Below are 22,085 nucleotides of genomic sequence, written 5' to 3'. Positions count from 1 at the left end.
AAGCTGCTGAAGTGGGGCTGGTTTTTAACACACTCGTCTGTGTGTGTGTGTGTGTGTGTGAAGGAGGACTGATTTAGGCATCTAGAGGGGCGGATGGGGGATCTTTGGACCCTGAAAGATTACATTTTCACAGTGATAAGTAGATAAGAAGCTTTGACGTAATGAAGAGTGTGAGTGTCTCGTTCACACCAGCAGGGGACTGGTCAATTACTTTAAGCTGGAGGTTAAATTCAATTATCACCTGCCTGCCTCCTCAGTCCAAACATCCTGCAGAAATGTTTTTTATTTGAGGAAATAAAATGGATTCATACATTTTCATGTTTAACTTTTCATTCCTTTTCCACCCCTTTATAAATGTTATAAAAAGGGAATAAATGAAACATTTCTTCGTCTAAACAAATTGAAGCTTATTTGTTCTAAAAAGGTATTTGTGAGGCCATTTTCTGTGGCTTTCATAAATTTTTCTGGCTTTATTTTCCAATGAAATTTCCAGGACCCAAAACTGCCTTTTAAAAATTCCATGACCACATATACATCCTAAAAAGCAATCATTCTACTTAAGTTGGGGCTGCATGTTATTCATTACAGATGTTATTCACTAAAATCACAATATTAACTTCACGTATTCAGTGTTGCATTCATCTTTGTAAATTCCAGATGTGCTGCCGGGTCGACCTGACCGGTATGCCCGCGGCAGACAGCAACACTTTTTGAAACTGACCCATTTTTAACCTCAAGTGTGAACCTTTTCTCGTGCATGCCTGAAACATTGGCTTATGCTTGGCCCCTGCAGACTACAAACTTTCGCCTGATAGAACTCTTAATACATAACGCAGAGAAAGACGTCATTACCTGAATGTTTGTGAAGCCATCAGTACAAAAATGCACCAAACAGATATTCAGCTTTTCATTTCGGTTTATATCACGATGTGATTTTTGTTTTCTGGCTGGAATCATCATGTGAAAGGATCAGGCGGTTTGTTAACAGTCATAAGGTTGTATATACACGGTTCCATTGCGCTGCACTCAGCTCCTGTGGTCTGTGGCACTAAGTGATCTCTCTGAAGGCCCTCTTCTCCACATACTTCAGCTTGTATCTCCTCTTGAACCTGGGAAAAGCAGAAGGCAGACAAATGTACATTTTATTTAATATACTTAATGACCCCTTTCCAACAATCCTTTGATGAGATGTTATGCCAGACTGAGGCTGCAATCCTTACTTGGCTCTTTCTCTGGGTTCGATCAGGTTCCTCTTCTGCAGACTCTTGAAGCGGTCCTTGATGACACTGCCCTCTGGCTGTACAGACATGGTATTACATGAAGTGATGGGAAAGAACAAGTCCATGTGGGACAAGTGCCACTGCACACCCCACCCCCCACCCTTCCTTTAAAAAAAATCTTACATCACATAGGTTGGTTTTGGAATTATTCAGAAACAACAGCAGGCAATAAGAGAGATGAGCTGGGAATATTCTGCTGGCTATTAGATCAAATGGAAATAAATATCACAGTGCAGGAAAGTAGGCCGTTAGCGTATTAGAGAACAAGCTGAATACATGGTGATAAAGACACAACAGTGACCACGAGAAAAGAGTAAAAACTCATTACAGATAAAGACACAGACAAATATCAAGAGTTATTAAAGTACCTTGAGTTGCCGCAGGGAGCCAGCCAGCTCGTTGCTTAGCTGAACCTCCATGTCCTGAGCCTGAAATCTGCACAGACAGAATAGCAACCATTTACTTATGTGCACACCAACAGCGGCTTCAGCACACTGCCCCCTGCAGGAAAAACCTGAGGAAAAACTGTAAATGCAGAACTGATTACATCCATAATCTCACAAATACTGCTGTTGCATCATTTCAAATTAACCAGTACATATTTTCCATAAGAGGTGGATGTTCTACTCGGACATTGATGGACTCCATTCAAACAGCTGTGAACAGCATAGATGCATAGTGTATCATTTTAGAAGTCCGTGTCACAAACTCATGTGCAGTGGATCGGAGTCCTCAGGACCACTGTACTGATCGTTTTGAACATATATTCACACAACGCATTTCCACATGCAAGCTAGTTAGTCGCACAGCCAGACTGTACCACTAGCTCAGTCTGCATTAGGGGCGCAACAGGTCATCGTTATCTGTATCCATTTCACCAAGAAACTACACTTTTTTGTTTGGATATTAAGACAGAAGTGGGTGTGGTTTGTGTCATAAGTCAACTTCAACAAATGCTTGCTTCACAAATTTAACCATCAGGAATGAGCAACGCGCTTCAAGGGCCAAGATTCAAGGGACTGATTCTGATTTCTGTGTTAAGTGTGACTTGCCTATACCAATTCCCTGTCGAAGAACTATGACTTTATATAAAAACATTAAAAAAATCAACTTTTCTTTAATAGAACATTTTATTTTCATTATAACAGAACATATTACTCTAATTGTATCCCCCAATTTGTACTAGGTTTCTGGGTCTTGTCTTACTTTGACAACCCTAAAAATCAAAAGTAGAATCGGCACTATTTCTGGCAAAACTGTGCACCGGCAAGTGACCGGTAAGGAATCGTGGACCTGATATATGCAACACCGGCCAGTCGGTCACGCTGAGAAACCAGCTGATTCTGGTCCCTGGCCAGGAAGTCGGTGCCTCACTAGAAAAAGGTACGTTTATGATGCAACTTTAACACCCGTATTTATTGGAGAGCATGTCTCTGGTCAATGTGCCAAATTTCTGACACAGCAAAACTAAGAGTGTGGGGTATGAAGCGTCATGATGATGCTCAGTGCATACTTGAGTCTGCCGAGGCGTCTGGGCTGAGCTTTCTGAGACTCCTGATTGGCCTTTCGCTGTTTCTGTTTGGCCTTAGTTGTCTGTTCCTTCTTTTTGATGGATGCCTTAATGGAGCGGAGTTGAAACAGCTGTTGTCGCTGGTTTGTCTGCTGTTTGTCGGCCAGCCGCTGCTGCTCCTGTAACAGAACAAACAGCAAGGTGGAGGGTTAGATGCCAAAGACAAAGTAATTTTTTCAGAGTTCTTGCAGAAAGTTCATGTTAACTGCACAGGTTTCATCAACTGAAAAGAACTGCATTCAGTACACAAGTTTAGCCCATACTCTGTACAGGATTGCGTGTTGATGGTTTCTCTGTCATGACCATCCAAACAAAGCTAAGCTTCAATAATTAACAGTAAAGGTTTCAACTCTTTAAAATGTGCAGGTACCTTCATTTTTTCTGCTTTCTCTCTTTTTCTTTGTCTCTCAGTCTTCTTCTCTGTCAGCGCAATGGCTCCGACCACCCCGTCCTCCTGTTCCTCATTAGGAACCACCTCCTCCTCTTCCTCATTCTCCTCCACCAGGCCTTCCACCTGTTCTTGAAAGATTGTTTCCTGCACACAAACACACGTTGCATAAAAATCAGAGATCCAACTTCCTGCTGTATTACGACCCACAGAAACAAGACGAGCTGGAAGGATGGTGACGTCACCTCTGTTGCCGTGTCTCCTTTGTCGACTGCCAGCTGTCTCTCGATTTTGTCCTCCTGCTTTTGTTTCTTCACCTCTATGTCGTGGGCCTCTCTGAGCAGTGCCTGTGTTCACAGAGGGAGATTAACCGAGTGAATGGGTGAACGCACAATGAACTCTCTTGCTTGAAGTAGTCATCAGCCCTTCATAAGATGTTGTAGGAGCACAACTGATCTAGTTTAGCTTCAAGCAGAAGTAGCACAGCTGTTGCTCTAAAGCAAAGATGGTGTGATATGTCTTATAATGTGTGTATTCAGTATGAAAAAGGAGTCATTGCGCAGGTGTGAGCTCCCATACAGAGGTGTATTCACAAGGGAGCCGAATGCTTAAATATATGAATGAGGTCAGGTTGTATGAGGTCTACATATTCTTTTCTGGTCCTACCATTTGCAGCCATCAGTGAGTGTACAGAGTAGAAATGAAGGTACCTGATGGGAGAAGAAGTCTGGGTTGTAGGAACCTCCGGGAGCAATCACCTCCACAGCAGGGAGCACTGATGGTTTTTCATTCAGCTTCTCTGGCCGCTGGGAGAAAAAAAAAAAAAAAAAAAGACAATACAACCACATTATGTAAAAACTCAAACCACTTAACACTCACAGCATCTACCCCTGCCAGCAGGTCATGTGATCAAATCAAATGTCTCACAAACACGCTTACCCTGACAAGCTTCTTGCCAGTCTGTTGAAGGTACCATGGATCAGCTGAATTTCTGGCTGTTTAATCAAGAGGAAAAAAGAAGCAATAAAAGCGTTGTTAAACACAGGCGATATAAGAATAAAGAACCCAGAGTGTGTGTTGATCAGCTGATAACGGACAATCACAGACATATTGTTTTCAATACGACACAGCCCCCAAAACTACAGTGAATAAATGACTTTGTTATTAGCCTTGCTAATTTTGGTCTTAATGTATCCTCAGATCCCAGATGAACTTCACATAAGTCATCTGAGCTCCATGTTTGTCTTCACATTGCCATAAAGGAAATACTGGGAGCGCAAGGATGGGATCATCACTGGACACACACACACACACACACACACACACACACACACACACACACACACACAACTCACATTCTTGACTCCATATGTCATAATAGTCTCTGTCTGGGTTGTTGTTAGCCTCCGTCACAGCTTTCTTAGCTGTCCTGTTGTTGACTGGTGGTCTGTTCAGCAGCCATTTCTGCCGCCGCGTTACAACTCCTTTGGCTGCCAGCTGCTCTGCCTTCTGGGCAATGCGGCGAAGTTTCTTGGCATTTGGCTGCTGGTAGGACAGCACACTGGGGACATAGCAGAAAGAAGACAATCAGTTGGTTATGTGGGGCAGGAGGAGGTCAAGGAACCATGTATGACCCCAGAAGTTCAAGAGAAAGTGAAAAAATTAGCAAAATGGACACTGCATGTTTTGATTTTTCTGGTTTAACACCATCTACGGTGACTTGTGCGTGTTCGCAAATCCTCAGATCCCAGGACACCGTTCACACAACGGATTCCTGAGCCCCTCTTTGTGGTCTTCACGTTCCCATGAAGGAAATACTGTGAGTGCAAAGATGAGATCATCACTGGAAACACACACTCTTGCAGCATTCAGAAAACACAAGCAAGGAAGATGTTTCAAGATTTAAAAAAAAAGATGCACTTTGTGTCCGTTCTTCCCACGTGTACAACACATTCATGATTACTGTCAAATCTGTCTAGAACTACTGAGTGTCATTTACCTGACACACTGTCTAACATAGATCACGTAAGAGTTAACATGACAAGTTCTTAAATCTAAAAATTTGATTCTATGGAGTAATTAAATCACAATGACAAATGGAAGAAGAAAATGTTTGTATGAGGAAGTCTAGATTTACTTTGTAGTAATGAATGAATTCTCTGCTGAGAATATGAAGCACAAACGTTTTCCCATCATAAATGACTCAAACTCGATACACGTATCCTATATTTGGCGTGATTGTGTCCCCTGATTCTTCTGTTACCATTTGTTAACTGTCCCATAGGTCAGGGGTGGGCAATCATGTGCCATGGAGGGCCGTTTGTATGCAGGTTTTCCTTCCAACCAAACACTTTAACAGGTGATTCCACTGATTAACACTCTTCTGTGGCTGAAGGTGTGTTAATCAGTGAGATCACCTGTTAAAGTGTTTGGTTGGAAGGAAAACCTGCATACAAACGGCCCTCCATGGCACATGATTGCCCACCCCTGCCATAGGCCCTTCCAATTCTCTACAGTGGTGCATTTCATCCTGTTAAAATATTTTAAACCCATGTTAACCAGAGAGCTTATTTGAGGAATTTCATCAAAACACCCGCTGACTTTAACACAAGGAAACCAAATACTCAACAATGCTAACCTACTTCTACGTTTTAGGACTCATTCTTGATACATTCACCTCTGTGGGACATATTTAAAAGTACAGTGAATTACACGCTGCCATCTTGCATTGGTGATCAGCATCTGGGTGCTCTGTAAAAAGGTCTACATGAACGATACATCTTTGAACAGAATCCAGAATAATGTCTTATCAGTAAAGCATAAATCTACCCATCAAGGATCAGTAAGGACAGAACCGTGACGCATACTGACTCTTTGGGTGGTGGGACGAGAGAGTCATGCTGCAGGATCAAGTCTATCCTCAGAGGACGTGATGACTTGCCTTTCCTCTTCTTCCCTTCGGTGGGTTCTGCTTCTGCTTTGACTGAGACAAAAGGAGGAAAAAAAGACCCTTTCAGTTTCAGCAGCAGGCCCAAGTGCGAACACACTCAAAAACTGGATACAAACTTTACTTATGTAATACAATGAAAATGAGGATATACAGGTTATGTTTATGAATCATTTACTTTTTAATGCACATGAAAAGAAGCACTGCAGGGGCAACCTTACCCTTCGGCTCATTTCTCTTCACTTGTCCAACATCCAAAAAGAACAAACTATCATCTGACTTCTCCGCCAACAGGCCACTGAAAAACACACATTCTACATGACGCACGCTCATGTGGCACAAAAACAACACACTGGAGAACACATTAATTCAGAATTAAGCATCAGTAGATTTTTACAGATAAGTGAAACGTGTGCAGGGGGTAAAAAGGTATATGGCCCCCTAGACGGAAGCAAAGCAGCTGGAGAATCGGTCCGGTGTCCATGTTGGACACAGAACTCTAAAGCAGAGACCCGACAGATGCCGGACAGTACAATGGATGGTTTTACATCTGAGTAACACTCAAGTGTATGCATTGCGCGTGTGTATTTTACGCTGAATTTTAGTGAAAGCTGAAATCAGTATCACACCGCCAACCGCAAGGCTACAACTCACCCTGTAGTCCGCTCCTGGTGTCTGATATCTTCTAGGAAGTCCTCGACATCGTTAACGTCGCTATGTTTGTTCCAGTTCTTCTTCTTGTTTTTGTTGACACGTTTTCTCCGAGTGCTCAGCTGGTCTGCGGGATTTGATGAGGCATTTAAACTTAGAAAACCTGGCTGCGACGCCACCACGCGTTTCAGTCGCCTGGCTGCCGCCATGTTGGAGGACTGAGGTAAAAGAAACACGTGTCTTCTTCTTTGGTGAAGAGCGCTGATGATGAGTGTTGGCGCCACCTGCGGAATTGATGCGTAATTGCAATGCAAATTGTAACTGCTAATAAAAGTTTTAACTTTTTAAATTTCGTTTTATCGTATGTGATGTGATAAGATGCAGTTATTCAAAATTTCAACACAGTTACCACATTATTACACAATTTTGGAGATGAAAGGTCTTAGTCTGTAATGTTTAATTATTTATATATAGATATATAGATATATAATATACAATAAAACAAAAATAAAACTGTGAATATAGATGTCAAAGTATGAAATATGGACCTTACAATCCCAATACTTTACTAATACATAAGTTTCTGTATTTTTCCCCGAGAAAACTTCTTTTATAAAAACACATAATAGAGATATCCTAAGAAAATATTTTATTTTTAAGATAAAGAAGGTATTGAATGGAAGTGCGACATAGCGTGTTTATACAATTGCTTATCATGTTGCAGCATGTATGTAATATGTTTGTCCCAAATGCATCATGGGAAACGTGTCTCCTATTGCTTTCCTATGTCCTTTTTCTTTTTTTCCTCCCTTCATTTTGTTGCGAGAACAACGCTTTAGAGACTGAAGAATAATTTCCCATTTTTAAGCGGCAATCTGTCATTAAGTTTCCGAAGGTAAGTGATACAATTTCAATAAAACTATCATAAATCGTTTAATGTGGTGTTATTTTTTGGATGGACGTGTTTTTTCGTTTATTTTTGACGAAAAAGCAAACGCAGAGCAGTCGAGCTATTATCTTCCTGCTCGGGGAGTCGGGGACCTGTAAAGCACTTGTGATCTGCTCGAATTTGACTCGGAAATGCGCCTAAACTGAGGGGTCATCTGACAAAATATTGTCCACCAATTGATCCCCTGACATGTCTAGTGTCGTCTCCAAAAAGTATATTCCATTTTCACATTGCGGTTTTTACACTCTTCGGTCGTTTTTCTCGTCGCCCTCGTCGCTTGCTACACCGATTTTTCCTTCCCGTTTACATTCTTCCAGCCAGCAGCCAGCCATCATCTGTGGGTGTGTTGGTTTTTGAACACACAGCAGCCGATGGGGGCGGTGTCGCTTGGTTTTCCTGTAAAATAGCTCATTCTGAATAAAAAATCAAGGCTTGTGGTGGACAGGGATGCGCTGTATGAAGAAATGAACAAACCCACGTTCAGTGCGCAAGGGGCGGTGCTTGTCGGCTCCCTTCTTCGTGTGATTGGTCCACGGGTCCACAACATCCTGCCCTAGTGGGTCGTTTGGAGGAGGTGATTGGTTTAAATGATAAAGAGCGGTTTCCTAATTGGATGCCTCCCTTGCCGATTAAAAAAGAGTTATTGCATAAGCTACAGGGGTGCTGCTCGAAGAAATATGAAGCTTCCGAAGCACTTTTTTTTCGCTCACTCCCTGAGTAGTAGTGTCAGTCTTGATAATGTGAAGTTTGACATTATTATAAATATTAAATCCACTTTTTTTTATTCTGTTCCTTGAGGTGTTTAAAACATTATTACATATAAATGCCTTAATGTTAATTTCTCATGTATCCTCAGGTGATTTGTAGAAACAATGGCCCGTACCAAGCAGACTGCCCGTAAGTCCACTGGAGGCAAAGCCCCACGTAAGCAGCTGGCTACCAAGGCTGCCCGTAAGAGTGCCCCCTCCACTGGGGGTGTCAAGAAGCCCCATCGCTACAGGTGAGAGCCCAGGTGCCAGGTGGCTCGTTAAATAGGGCCTAATCCCAAAGGAACTTCAGGGTGGAGACCCTTTTGTTTTTTTTAGTTTTTTTAATTGTAGCCTGTGTTCCGCATTTGTGCAGGCATAATAACAGTATAGTTGTTCCTCAGCTACCTATGCAGCTACATTTAAATTTGCTCATTTATGTACATATGAACCCATAAACTGAACACAGAAGCTCATACCAAGCGAGTTCCAACATATATTTTGCATTTTGACTGTGACAGGGAGAGGAAGTCCTGTGAAAAAGGAGAAAAAGAGCATTTCAGAGTCTCAACATGAATTGTTACTCCAGAAAGGAATTTTAGATGAACTTGAACTGCTCTTTTTGTATGAGTTGAATTCAACTTCCCTTCTCCTCACCAGGCCCGGCACTGTGGCTCTGCGTGAGATTCGTCGTTACCAGAAATCTACTGAGCTGCTGATCCGCAAGCTGCCCTTCCAGCGCCTGGTGAGAGAAATCGCCCAGGACTTCAAGACCGACCTGCGTTTCCAGAGCGCCGCCATCGGGGCTCTGCAGGTCTGTATCATTCACGGTAGAAAATAATTTAAGTCCATCTTTCCACTTGCTTCAATGCTCTTCCCGTCTATCTGCAGGAGGCCAGCGAGGCCTACCTGGTGGGTCTGTTTGAGGACACCAACCTGTGCGCCATCCACGCCAAGCGTGTCACCATCATGCCCAAAGACATCCAGCTGGCACGTCGTATCCGCGGGGAGCGTGCTTGAAATGTTTTCCTGGTTTAATAAATAATGTCCACTCACACTCTTTCCTCCCTCTACACCTAGTTAGTAGTTTGGTTTGAGGTTCTCTATATATCATATGATTGTGATAACCGTAAACATGTGATTATGTCTTCTTTGGTGCTACTAGTAGCAGAGTTTCTCTAGAGATATCTTCATGTATGTTTGAACACTCCTCACTTGTATCGAGCTATCTCACAGGAATGCCTTGTTAGCTCTATCAGTAAGGTGTTTTTGCAAGCCAAGAATATTGTGTGATCTGAAGTGAGCATAGGAAATAGCATTAAGGCGGAGACATTTTCATCTTCAGACAGACACAGACATTAATATTATGGCTCTTCTTTTTTGTTTTCAGTTTGATTTTTGAAACAGACATTTATTTTGTTAGTAGTGACTTTTGTTTCAATGGTGTATTTCTACTGTTTAATGTATCAAAACCCAAACGTTGGATTCTGGTTGTCATTTTTAAATGTCATTGTGCTATCATGACACTGCATGGTTTTGACAGACAAGCGGCGTATATGTAGCAGACCTGTGTTGATCATACTTAAATTTTCAGCCACGTTATTATGTCCAGGTAATGTTATGACTTTTTGTTTCTCTCTCAGGTTGATAACCTTTTTTTTTTTCTACTGCGTAATTGATTTGTGTTTTTGGTCATTTTTAAACAAAAATATTTGTACTCCAAAATTCACATACAGACATAATAAACAGGTTCTTGTGGTTAAATTGTCTGAGTGATTTATATTTTGTTTTCATATTTAAGCAAAATCTAAAGAAGTTAATCCTCACGAATAATGATAAATCAGGAGTGAATCATCCTCTTAATTCAAAGATTTAATTGTGGGGTTTTATGCTAAACCTGAAAATTCACATTTTGATCATTTGTAGCTTGGTCTCATCAAGTTAGCTGTCAGAAAATGTGATAGGCATTTATTACACCAATTTAAACATTTTATTACCCTTAATGGTTCTAATACTTTATAACCACAAAAAACACTCCATTATTTTTGCAGCCCACCACAAATGGCTTTAGTTTTGTAAAAAGACAATTGGTTAAAGCAGTATTTTGTTCTCAGTATTACATCTTTTTCAGCTTTTTGTGAAAACTGTAATTTGAGTTTGTTTGAGTTGAAACTGTCAAAATCATCAAACTGTGCGGTTTCTTTTTTTTTTTTTTTTAGGTAACCCAGCAAGTAACTTCATGATATTGTTTATTACATCATTATCAGACATTATCTGCAACAACATTTCTGACAACCATAGCCTCGTTAAGTTTTGATGCACTTTTTTAAAAGTCTAATTTTTTTTCACCCACAATAAATACTGGCAAAAGGCCAGGAATGTGAAAAATGCACATCAGGGCATATTATGATTTTTCTTGTTTAATTTGTTTAATATAATCCATGAATACATCAGTTAAAGGCAACAGTTATAATTAAGAATATAAAAAGTCATTTTCCTCTCGACATTACAGATACAGCTACTTAAAAATTACTAAGTATCAGCTTGGAAGATACTTTGATTGTGCAGTATTCTGGATCCGTCTGAGTATTTATACACATTTTGTGAAATTCCCTTGATTACTAACCACTGTAACTACTAAAAGTACAATTACCTTTTAATTACGACAAACCTCATCAACGAGATGAAAAATATGATAAACGAAACACGGACACACGGTCAACTTTTCCAACTCAGTTCGTAACAAACTGCAAAACACAAACTAAAGTAATCGCAGAAATGTAAACACTGTTGCATTGTGGGACAAATGATTGACGCGGCGGCCATTTTCCCGCTGGACGCTGTTTCCCATTGTGGATACGAAGAAGAAAATAGACAAGCGAAACGTTTCTCAGCACTTCTGTTCACTTTTACCCTCGGTAAGTCTCTGGAAACACAAAAATCTGCTTAGGAATGAACTTTGTGCTTTACAGTTCTTAAATGTTCAATTTCCAGGTTGAATTAACAGTGTAAATATCTATTTTCGTCGTGAGGGAAAATAACAAACGCGGCTCTCGAAACGACGGTGAAATGCAGTCTTTTCTCCAGCCGTTCAGACGAGGGGAAATTCTGTTTCAAATTGTGCGCCGGTTCAGCTCGGTTCTACGCAGCCGATAAGGGTCGTTCAGCTCTCCCGTGCCTATTTATGAGTTCCTTGAAATGTCTTCTGTAATGTTCTCCCATTTTCCGATTCACTCGAACAGCAAAAATCCGTTAAATCGAAGTTGTTTATGTACTACTCCTATGCTCTTCTGCCCCGGGTCTTCATCCCGTTTGCGCATCAAACCGCCGCCATCATCAGAGCGGGAGAGGCGGGTCTAGAAACAGTGAAGGCAGTTGTAGTGCCCGCCCACTCCGAAGATTCTGCTTGCTTATTGGTTGACAGGTTATATTTATGTAATCGAATCGGCGTACTGGCCAATCGTATCATCATTCACGTTTGACTGATATTTCTTCATTAGAGCGACAAGAAATGTCTTGTTTATACTCAAAAGTTCACTCGGGTCGACTTGTGGGGTAGAATTCAATAATAGTTTTTTAATTTTAATATCGGGTATTAATTTATTTCTACTCAGTACATGTTAAAAAATGCAGGAATAAAAAACGTTGTTTTTTTTTTACATGTGTAAATGTTAAGGATAATAAATCGTGATGGGAAATGGGAAAGGAAACAGTTAATTATTATTGGAATTAATATTAACAGTTTCTCATCTAAAGCCAATATTTCTGTCTTTCTCAACCCTTCTCAGGTGATTTGTAGTAACAATGGCCCGTACCAAGCAGACTGCCCGTAAGTCCACTGGAGGCAAAGCTCCACGTAAGCAGCTGGCTACCAAGGCTGCCCGTAAGAGTGCCCCCTCCACTGGGGGTGTCAAGAAGCCCCATCGCTACAGGTGAGAAGAACAACAAAATAAAAACGCTCCCCAACAAGTCAAGATAAAATAGCAACAATAAATATTTTTGAGAATATAAAAAGCAGGGCAACATCATGTTCTTCCTATGTGAATCAGTTTGTTTTCAATGTATCGTGAAGGCCCGGCACTGTGGCTCTGCGTGAGATTCGTCGTTATCAGAAATCCACTGAGCTGCTGATCCGTAAGCTGCCCTTCCAGCGCCTGGTGAGAGAAATCGCCCAGGACTTCAAGACCGACCTGCGTTTCCAGAGTGCCGCCATCGGGGCTCTGCAGGTCTGTATCTCAATCAAACATCAACTATGTACTTATTACTTCTAGTTGGTTGATATTCTGAAGTGCACATTGTGTTTTACACGAATACAGTGAGTATAAGTGGGTAAAAATAAGAGCTGTACAACATCTTAACAAAACCATGCAACTTTCAATGCAAGAATACAGAAAAATCCAAATATCTGTTTAGGATAATGAAGTTGCAAAGGGATTGTGAAAGTGAAAGAGTTAAAATGAAAGTAATAAAGTTGAGTGCATATGTGCCTTATCAGTGGTATTTCAGCTCTGCTGACAATTCTTGTCCTCCTGTGTCTCTGTCTTACAGGAGGCCAGCGAGGCCTACCTGGTGGGTCTGTTTGAGGACACCAACCTGTGCGCCATCCACGCCAAGCGTGTCACCATCATGCCCAAAGACATCCAGCTGGCACGTCGTATCCGCGGGGAGCGTGCCTAAACATACTCTCTGTCTTTCTCCTTTTCAATTCCTCCCCTTCCTCCACCCGTCTGTCTCTCAGTCCCTGACCTACTCCCTCCCTCAGTACCTCCCTCCCCGTGTTAGTAGTATGTAGAGGAAAACTGATTATATTATGAATAAAGTGTATAGTCGTGTTTTTCTTAGTGCGCTTAGCAGCAGCAACAGACTTCTTCTATGGTACTCCCTTTCTGTGCATGTACCGTTACTCTGGTGATGAGCTCTCCTCAAGTACATGTCTTCTAGTTTGCACTGTGTCTACTCTGACTCGACATGAGGTGACAACGATAAATTCCAGACTAGAACAATGCAAATGGGGGAGGGACAGACAGGAGGGGAGGATGCATATTTGACTGCTGGGGGCATCTCTCCAGCAGGGTGCTAGGTGGTCCTCTTCTCCTGCTCTCCACCAGCCTCTGGCTGACTAATATGCAGAGATGTCAGTGTTGGTCTGCTTGTGGAGGCTGCATCCTCTGTCCCTGCATGTTTCTGCCTGAGTGTTAGCTCTGATCGTCACAACCAGTCCTATACAATCCATCAGCATCTCTGGAGAAGTTGATTTAAAATCTCATTATTGATCATCGCTGTCTTTCATTACATTACTCACGAGTGGGGTTTCTTTTCACTATGATCTATTTGAAGATGGGGGGATGAAAACAGAACAAAAACATTTTAAAAAAAACAATTTGAATTATTTTTTTTCTACTGAAATGTGAAGCTATTGGGTTGTTTTTTTTTGGCACCAAAGTTTGATCCTACTTTCCTGACGAATAAGAGTTTGACCTCACCTGTGTTTGTGGCGTTCCAAATGACTTCATTTGATGGTTTGAACCAAAGCCTGAGATCTCAGTATGGTGTCAAAGATACTTTTGTAACAGTGGCTCCTTTTTTGATAACTGAGCTTTTTAAGGTGAAGGTCCATCAAGGTTTATAATCTTCTCCAAAACCAAACCTTCTCCAAGTGAGGAAAAAAAAAGATTTAAAAAAAAACAGCTAATTAAGATGTGAAAATAAATGTATTGTAAATTAGAATGAAAAATAATAACCATCACGTTTTCTGTAAACTTCCCCCTGTTTGCCTCTTACTTTTTTCTCTCTCCAGATCATCTGTGTACCGTTTCTCAGGTTGACTCCTCGCCCTTTTAACTTAATTTTGTTTTTTGCTCAATTTGATTTTCTTTTTTGAAATGTTGAGGATGATGTTCCAATTAAATGATGTTTGTAATTTCCAGATTTGTCATATAAGGTGGTAATAAATGGATGTTACACACACTCCCCTATGCTTGTGGTTTACTAGCTTGTTCAATCATGGTTGCTAGCTGCAGCAGAGAGATTAAGTAACCTTTGAAGGGTAAACTGATTCCTTCCAAATATATCTGGGTTCAGGAACAGGTTGATCACTGCATTAAACAATTTGAAATTAAGAAAAATCCTGACTTGTATACGAACAGCACAGTCTTCTTAAACTACACACATTTTTCTGTGTCTTGGGGCTGTCATGGGCTGTGGATGAGTCCTTGTCTGGAGGCAGTTTTGCCACGAGATGGCAGTAAAATACTGTCAGTCACTTCCTGGAGACGTCACAATGACCGGTAACAGAGTGAATCCACATTATTATTTTCACATTTCCAAGAGGAGTGCTGTCTTCATCTATTTTGGCCAGCATAAAACTGATGTTTTATTTCCTAAAATCTTCAGACTGTTATTTTTTGTTGTTGTTTTATTTAGAAAAACCCAAAACATTGGTAGAAGAACAAGACAATGAGCTGGAGTTGCTGCTGTGACGCGTGTCTTTTGCTATCTGGCCACTTCAAGGAGACTACCTGGTTTCCTGTCCTTGATATGATCTCTTATCTACAACACACACACACACACACACACATACACACACACACACACACACACACACACACAAAGGAAGACTTATATTACAATTGATATCCTTTTTCTAGGCTCACATCATTCCCCTCATCAGTGTTGCAGTTCATCCTTCTACTCCCTTGATTAAAAGGGATAAAGCCATGCCCTCTGCCATATTCATTACAATGAAACACACACACACACACACACACACACACACACACACACACACACACACACACACACAAACACAAATTTGCCAATGTCTCTGTGGCCTCAGCTATCCTCATTACAATGAAGCACACGTAGACAAACAAACATCTAATCAAACACCAGCCCTTAATCCTGTTGTTTTGAATGGGCATCACAGCGACAGTGGTGTGGGCACACACTCAAGCACACACACACACACACACACACACACACACACACACACACACACACACACACACACGTGCACAAACACATACTAATGTACTAAATCAAACAAACATTAAGGTGTAGAAAAGGGATTTAAAACTATGCAGTTTGGTGAATTTTCTGATTCAAAGCCGAAGAGTGTCAAAAATATAAAAAGTCTGCTGTAAATCATGAATCCATTAATTTCTCATTTCTAACGGAGTGAACAGAGCAGCCTAAATCAGTCAAGCTTCAGGATTACATGACAGCGTATTTGTTTCTTGGTGACTAGAGTTGGTCCAATTCTGCTAACAGTATTGGCAAGTCCTCTAGGCTGAGTAAAAGTCACGCACAGGTCAATGCACACAGCATTTATTAGCCCTCTGTGCTACTGTTCATTTTGCTCAGGTATCTCTGACCAACATTTCATGTAGGAAATTATTCTTCGTCACATTCAAACTGTAACGAAAACTGACATAAGAAGTTGTGCCGTGCTTCCCGCAACTACTGTTTTTGGAGCAGCAAAGAAGAGTTGATTGACATGTAACATTAGTCAGACTGAATGAGCAAAATTATGTCAAAATTTCTGTTCTACAGCCTGATCTAGGTCACCCAACAACTAGAGGGCACTCAAAGAGCATGTTCCTCCGCCAGGGCATCTCAGTGACAGATAGGAGACTAAAGATGTCAATAAAACTAGAGTGTTAAAAAAAAACAGCAATATTTCACTTTATTGAGCAGATCTGCTCTAAAATTCAATTGGTTCTTTCTCGGCTCGTGACACACTCAAGATGATATGGCAGCATAGCAACCTTCCTTTAGACTGGAACACCGCCACATGGTATGCTAGAACAGCCCTCCTAGATGCTTTAATTGTTTGGACAAAATAAAACACCTTCTCCTAGTTTTTTTATTTGAGTAGAGAATACAGTAAAACAGCATGTAGTTCGATCACACTGTAGCTAGAATGTAGCCTTCACCAGCTTGAAATGAATTGGGTTGTTTTTTTAAATGTCCTTTAAAACATGAGCTCTTGCTGTTGTCTGATGTGTTCAGAGTCATATGCAGGACTGTACTTTAATTCTTGAGCATGTGATGGACTCATATATGTCCATTCAGCTAAAGAAGGACATGCATACATTTTTTTTAATTATATGCTCTTTGTTCATGTGTGTATGTGTGTGTATTTGTGTTTGTGCAACTGTGTGTTCACCTTCCCCAAGGTCTGCATAGTGGCGCTCCATCTGTGGCACTCAGGGGATTACAGCCAATCTGTCTGTCTGCCGCTCAAAGTGCTGACCGTCAGAGCAGCACCAGATTAACACAGTGCCGGGATTGGTAGACGGGAAGGGGGGTTGGGGGGGGGGGGGTGGAGAGAGATGGATGGATGTTGAGGAAGAGAGAGATGTATGTATGTGTGTGTGTGTGTGTGTGTGTGTGTGTGTGTGTGTGTGTGTGTGTGTGTGTGTGTTGGCAAGAGGGGTAGATTAGTACACAACTGGTACAGTGTGTGTATTTGAGAAGAGGGGAGGAGGGTTTATAGATACAAATCAGAGAGGAACAGAAGAGGAAGAAGGAAGACTGACACATGGACATGGTGGGTGGGTGGGGTGGGGTTGGTTGGGTGGGGGTGGGTGGGCGACCTTATACAGTAATTAACACAAATTCCAGAGGAATGAAGAGCTGCTAAAGTACTTTTCCTGACTGAAACACACAAGAATGAGACTTCACTAATAAGTGTGATCAGCAACATGCCTCCAAGTAGTAAAATAAGGGGCTCATTACACTTGAAAAACTAGGCGTCAAATGAACCGATTAGTATTTTAAACCAAAAAAATGTTTTCATCTGGTCTGATTGGCTACAAAGAAACGTAATGTGTAGTTTGAATAATCATAGAAAGTTTGACAATATATTCACGCAACGACAGGCCTATTTGTAGAAGCATGTTTTTTCCCCTCATTTCAGTCTTCATCGCACTAACAACTGGAGCGCTTTTGGTTTTCTTCCGAAGCTTCTCCTGTGTGCTTAAAACTTCGAATTACCGCTGTATGTTCCAGGAATTACAGGGGGGAAATGGAGAAGGCAAAATGGAAAAAATTAACTTCACAACAGAACTTTGCATTGGTTCAACCATCTCTTAGCAACTGCCATTTTTTTTGGACAGATATACACTTCAAAATTCATGTGTGGTATTTACCGATGTTGTTCAAAGAATAAGAAGGTTAAACAACAGAACCTATTTAAGGCAATTAGCCAATAACCTGCTGACTTTGAGATGAGGTAACCAACTGTTACCAAATCACCACAAAAGTTATCTCACGACACTTCATGAGTAGAGCAGGTCTATGACGAGCAAGCACATCCTGCAGCAGCAGCGACGAAAACCTCCCTTTTAACAGGCAGGAACATCGAGCCGATCCAGGCTTAATGGGGACGGCCATCTGCTTTGACATGCAGGGGTTATGATGGGAGAGAATGGCGGAGGTAACTGGGATCAAACTACGAGACAATCCAGTGAGATTTTTGTTGTATGATAGTGCACAAAGAGGTATGGAAGGATGGGGTCTGGGGAAAGTGAGGTTGGGGAGATGGGGTTGTTGAGAACCGCTCTCAGGTATTAACTCTGTTCAGAACATTAAAAAAAACAACAACCGCGTCAACAACTTGTAACCCGGCAGGATTCGGTTTAACCACAAACCTGTTGCAGTCATAGGTGCTGTTTGAAAATGAAATGTTTCTGGGTTTTTTTTGTGTGTGTGTGTCCTTTTCAAATTTAGCTTAGTTTCTGTTTTTCTACATTAAAATGTCTAATGACACAACAGTGTTAAGTGTTATATCATATGTGGCTGGATATTTTGAAAATATACTGAGGAGGCTGCACCATTATTACACCTCACTGTAATGGTAGTATTTGCATCACACTGTACAATGTATCAACGAGGCTTTGTGACTCACAGATGAATTTAAACGATTTTGGTGGTCAGCGGTGAATGATACCACAGACCCATGATATGGGATTTCCAGGTCTTCCATGAATTAATTAGTTTTGATGCTTTTATTGAACTGTTTTATCATCATCTCATCTTATTGTCGATAATGCTCTTTGAATTTATTCACTTCAATAAAATGTTCTATAAAAAGTGTTGACACTTTTAGTGACTGATTAAACCTCACTGGGCGGCACCATAGTGCAGTGGTTAACACTGTCACAGCAAGAAGGTTCCAGGTTCGAGCCCCGGCTCGATCACGGGATCTTTCTGTGTGGAGTCTGCATGTTCTCCCTGTTCCTGTGTGGTTCTCTCTGGTACTCCAGCTTCCTCCCACAGTCCAAAGACATCAAGAGGGGACGAGGCTGATTGATACTCTAAATTGACCGTAGGTGTGACTGTGAGAGTGAATGGTTGTCTGTCTATGTGTGTTGGCCCTGCGATGGACTGGTGACCTGTCCAGGGTGAACCCTGACTCTCACATTACACTATTTACATCAGTGAAAGAGTAGATAATTGTCTATGTGTGTTGGCCCTGCGATGGACTGGCGACCCATGCAGAGTGAACCTCACCTCTTGCTCGAAGGCTTCTGGGATAGGCTCCAGCCCCCGTGACCCTTAACAGGACAAGCCGTAAAAGATGGATGGATGGATAAACTAAACATCACTGGATATACATACATACATAAATTCTACAATTCTACAATTTCATTTAGCAGACGCTTTTGTCCAAAGCGACATACAACACAAGCACAAGCACAATAAATAAATAAATACGTTTTTGTTTTTTTTTACTGTATGGCTGGCCTTAGTTGTTTTGGTGGATTATTGGGTTTCATAGAGTGCGTATGCATGCATGCATGTGTGTGCATGTGTGTCTGCGTGTCTGTATATGTGTGTGTCTGTGTGTGTGTGCGCACGCGTTGGCCTGTGTTTCGCAGGCCATGTGCTTCCACAGTCACACTGCCCCCTGAAGCAGGAGGGGAGGGAGAGGAGGAGTACATGGGTCTCTATCATGTCTTCATTATGTGTCTTTTTGCTGCAGCTCCTCCTAATGGCCACTTTTGGAAATAATAAAACTCAAAACAATAAACGAGCAAAAACAATGAGATTTCAGTACTAAAATCATGTCTGACACTGATTGTGATCCATAACTGAAAACACATTAAACTATTTACATCAGTGAAAGAGTAGATAATAAGAAAAATATATAAAATGAAAGAGAGAAATGTCCTATTAGAAACTAAACAAGCATTGTATAGAAATCAATTTTATTTTTAAACTTGAATTCTTTAAAGTAAATATGGAAAATTTCTGCCATCATATACAATATTATTTCTACTTTTATAATGAATTCAAAAAATGCTGTCAAGATCACGAGATAGTTAAAGAGACTAAATGAAGTGCCCTCTTATTCAGACAAAAAGCAACATAGTTGATGTGTTAAAAGAGTCCATCTAAATCTGTAGAACAATTGAAGTGAGATATGAATCTGAACAGCTTTGATTCCCATGCTATTATGCGTCTCCAGCAATAAAAATACCTACAGTACATCCAAATAAATATTTATGAGGTTCACAAGTCACAAACAAGCTGGTTGTTTGTTTGCCATTGGATGTCTCCAGACAAACTGGCATGTAAATATCCTCACAGAGATGAAACAAACATGTTGACTTGTTTCCACAGGATGTGTGTGTGTGGATGTGTGTGTGTGTGTGTGTGTGTGTGTTTCACTTGTATTTTGTAAGTTAATGGAGGCACCCCCTGACCCCTCCACCCCATCAGTTTGTGATTGGTCTGTGGCTCCAGCACTGAGGATTAAACCATGTTTCCCCACTTTGTGTCCCCTGTTCCTCCCTCTCCTCTCCTCTCTTCTCATTTATATTTCTCCCACTCTTTCTCCCTGCATCACATGATCCGTTACATCACGGGATTGAGGTCAGAACTGGATTAGGGCGAACTACGCGAGCAAGAGAGGCAATGCTGGAATTACTGAAAGTGAGGGAGGAGAAGTGTGTGGGTGGTGGTGGTGGTGGTGGTGGGGTGGGGGTCAGATGGCCCGCAGATGAAGAGAATGAGAGAAGAAAAGAGAGATGGGAGATGGTGAGAGATTGAGACAAAGCATGATTGGGATGCACAAAGGCATGGGATGAAGAAATGCAATTACACTGAAAGAGGGATGCGGCAGTCATGGTGGTGTGCCCAACGCTTTAAATTCAGCAGTGTGAGAGTGGAAAAGGTAGAGCTCTATGGCTGTAGTTTTTTTTCTCATTTATTTATTTATTTTTACAAAGGACCTTAGATATATTAGTGAGGTAGTAGATCAGAGGATGTCAATGTACCAGAGCAATGAGAGAAAAGTCCAAAATCGAAGGCGGTAGTTGCTTGATATCATCGATACCACACACAAGCATGTGTGTTTTAGTGTATTTGTGGTGGTTCCTTTTAGTTTGGGACATTTATTTAATGTATATACCCTACATGGAGATGTATTAGGCCTAAAGCAAGTAGTGCGTGAGATGTGTCATATATTTAAGCTTTGCGCAACATAGAGGGACAATGACAATCTGACAACTACACAGGGGAAACACCGGGCTTAACATGCACGTTCATTGAGAGCGTAACACCCATGTAAAACACAGCACAGCTGAAACACAAGAGACCATCTGCAAAGGATGAAACATAGGAAGTGTCAAAACACAAGGAGAGGACATTTCAGAATAAAACAGGATCTGGATAAAGCATAAGTGCTGACTTAACACTTTCACACCCCGACTTTACACTACTACTACTACTACTACTACCAATACCACTACCAATAATACTACTACTACCACTGGTTCCACTGTTTTGACAAAATCTGATTTTCTTCTGAAGTGAAACCCTGGACTGGCGACCTGTCCAGGGTGAACCCCATCTATCGCCCAAAAAACGCTGGGATAGGCTCCAGCCCCCCCCCCCCCCCAACCCTTAACAGGATAAGCAGAGGAAAATGGATGGATGGATTTTCTTCTGTGCTCTAGTCCTAATTTTTAAAACCACGAAAGGGAATCTCAGTTAAAACAGATGGTAAGGGTTACAATTAACAGTGGATGCAGTGGTTGAATTGATGATTGAGCATGCAGCATGCAACAACACTCAAGATCCAAGCATATGATCCAATCTTATTTTTTTCATTTATTTGTATCATTTAGCCAAAAGGAGAGAAAATATATTTCTATGTATAAAAAACATTAATATCTGGTACAGTATGTCTTTGTCATTAGAAATATCAGAGCTTCTTAACTGACCCCGCACTGGCACAGCTCGAGATCAAGGTGCACCAGTGAGAGCCAGACTGCAGATTATACATCACACTGGCACGAAACGGGTGGCCTGACTGGATCCAGAGTTCAGGGTCTTGCCAACGCACAAAGTCAGAAAGAAACAGGCAGTTTTGTTTTATTTCCATCCATCCATCCATCCATCCATCCATTTTCCACCGCTTATCCTGTTAAGGGTTGCGGGGGGCTGGAGCCTATCCCAGCAGCCTTCAGTCATGAGGCAGGGTTCACCCTGGACAGGTCACCAGTCCATCACAGGGCCAACACATAGAGACAGACAACCATTCAC

The 22,085-nt window shown here is 41.4% G+C and overlaps 3 protein-coding genes across 3 annotated transcripts; 2 read left to right on the top strand and 1 right to left on the bottom strand.

Moving 5' to 3' along the window:
* Positions 1-391: 391 nt before the first annotated feature.
* nop53 (NOP53 ribosome biogenesis factor) lies at positions 392-7,091 on the bottom strand. Its single transcript, XM_086215924.1, has 12 exons — positions 6,840-7,091; positions 6,407-6,483; positions 6,110-6,221; positions 4,594-4,799; positions 4,178-4,233; positions 3,949-4,044; positions 3,484-3,585; positions 3,221-3,385; positions 2,794-2,969; positions 1,649-1,715; positions 1,221-1,297; positions 392-1,109 (listed from the first exon to the last, which is right to left on the bottom strand). The coding sequence occupies exons 1-12, from the start codon at positions 7,043-7,045 to the stop codon at positions 1,049-1,051; spliced, it is 1,401 nt and encodes a 466-aa protein (XP_086072050.1). The 5' UTR covers positions 7,046-7,091; the 3' UTR covers positions 392-1,048.
* A 485-nt stretch (positions 7,092-7,576) lies between these two features.
* LOC147254329 (histone H3.3A) lies at positions 7,577-10,295 on the top strand. The gene is made up of 4 exons (XM_086215951.1): positions 7,577-7,731; positions 8,642-8,785; positions 9,192-9,345; positions 9,423-10,295. Exons 2-4 carry the CDS (start codon positions 8,658-8,660, stop codon positions 9,549-9,551), a joined length of 411 nt encoding a protein of 136 aa, XP_086072077.1. The 5' UTR covers positions 7,577-7,731; positions 8,642-8,657; the 3' UTR covers positions 9,552-10,295.
* Positions 10,296-11,317: 1,022 nt separating this feature from the next.
* On the top strand, positions 11,318-14,499 carry LOC147254328 (histone H3.3A). The gene is made up of 4 exons (XM_086215952.1): positions 11,318-11,449; positions 12,320-12,463; positions 12,604-12,757; positions 13,080-14,499. Exons 2-4 carry the CDS (start codon positions 12,336-12,338, stop codon positions 13,206-13,208), a joined length of 411 nt encoding a protein of 136 aa, XP_086072078.1. The 5' UTR covers positions 11,318-11,449; positions 12,320-12,335; the 3' UTR covers positions 13,209-14,499.
* Positions 14,500-22,085: the final 7,586 nt, after the last annotated feature.

The sequence above is a fragment of the Aulostomus chinensis genome, chromosome 10 (assembly GCF_037954235.1).
Source record: "Aulostomus chinensis isolate RoL2024-O1b breed Wild chromosome 10, RoL_Achi_v1.0, whole genome shotgun sequence".
Lineage (NCBI taxonomy): Eukaryota > Metazoa > Chordata > Actinopteri > Syngnathiformes > Aulostomidae > Aulostomus > Aulostomus chinensis.
The sequence above is the reverse complement of the archived record's forward strand: the minus strand, read 5'-3'. Positions and strand labels throughout refer to the sequence as shown.

Excerpts from the sequence above, each read along its gene's own strand:
- nop53 (XM_086215924.1), bottom strand. The coding sequence starts at position 7,045 with ATGGCGGCAGCCAGGCGACTGAAACGCGTGGTGGCGTCGCAGCCAGGT. Across the intron at positions 6,222-6,406 it reads GAAGAGAAATGAGCCGAAGG|TCAAAGCAGAAGCAGAACCC; the intron begins GTAAGGTTGCCC and ends CTTTTGTCTCAG. Across the intron at positions 4,234-4,593 it reads TGACATATGGAGTCAAGAAT|CCAGAAATTCAGCTGATCCA; the intron begins GTGAGTTGTGTG and ends TTGATTAAACAG.
- LOC147254329 (XM_086215951.1), top strand. The coding sequence starts at position 8,658 with ATGGCCCGTACCAAGCAGACTGCCCGTAAGTCCACTGGAGGCAAAGCC. Across the intron at positions 8,786-9,191 it reads AAGAAGCCCCATCGCTACAG|GCCCGGCACTGTGGCTCTGC; the intron begins GTGAGAGCCCAG and ends TCTCCTCACCAG. Across the intron at positions 9,346-9,422 it reads CCGCCATCGGGGCTCTGCAG|GAGGCCAGCGAGGCCTACCT; the intron begins GTCTGTATCATT and ends GTCTATCTGCAG.
- LOC147254328 (XM_086215952.1), top strand. The coding sequence starts at position 12,336 with ATGGCCCGTACCAAGCAGACTGCCCGTAAGTCCACTGGAGGCAAAGCT. Across the intron at positions 12,464-12,603 it reads AAGAAGCCCCATCGCTACAG|GCCCGGCACTGTGGCTCTGC; the intron begins GTGAGAAGAACA and ends TGTATCGTGAAG. Across the intron at positions 12,758-13,079 it reads CCGCCATCGGGGCTCTGCAG|GAGGCCAGCGAGGCCTACCT; the intron begins GTCTGTATCTCA and ends TCTGTCTTACAG.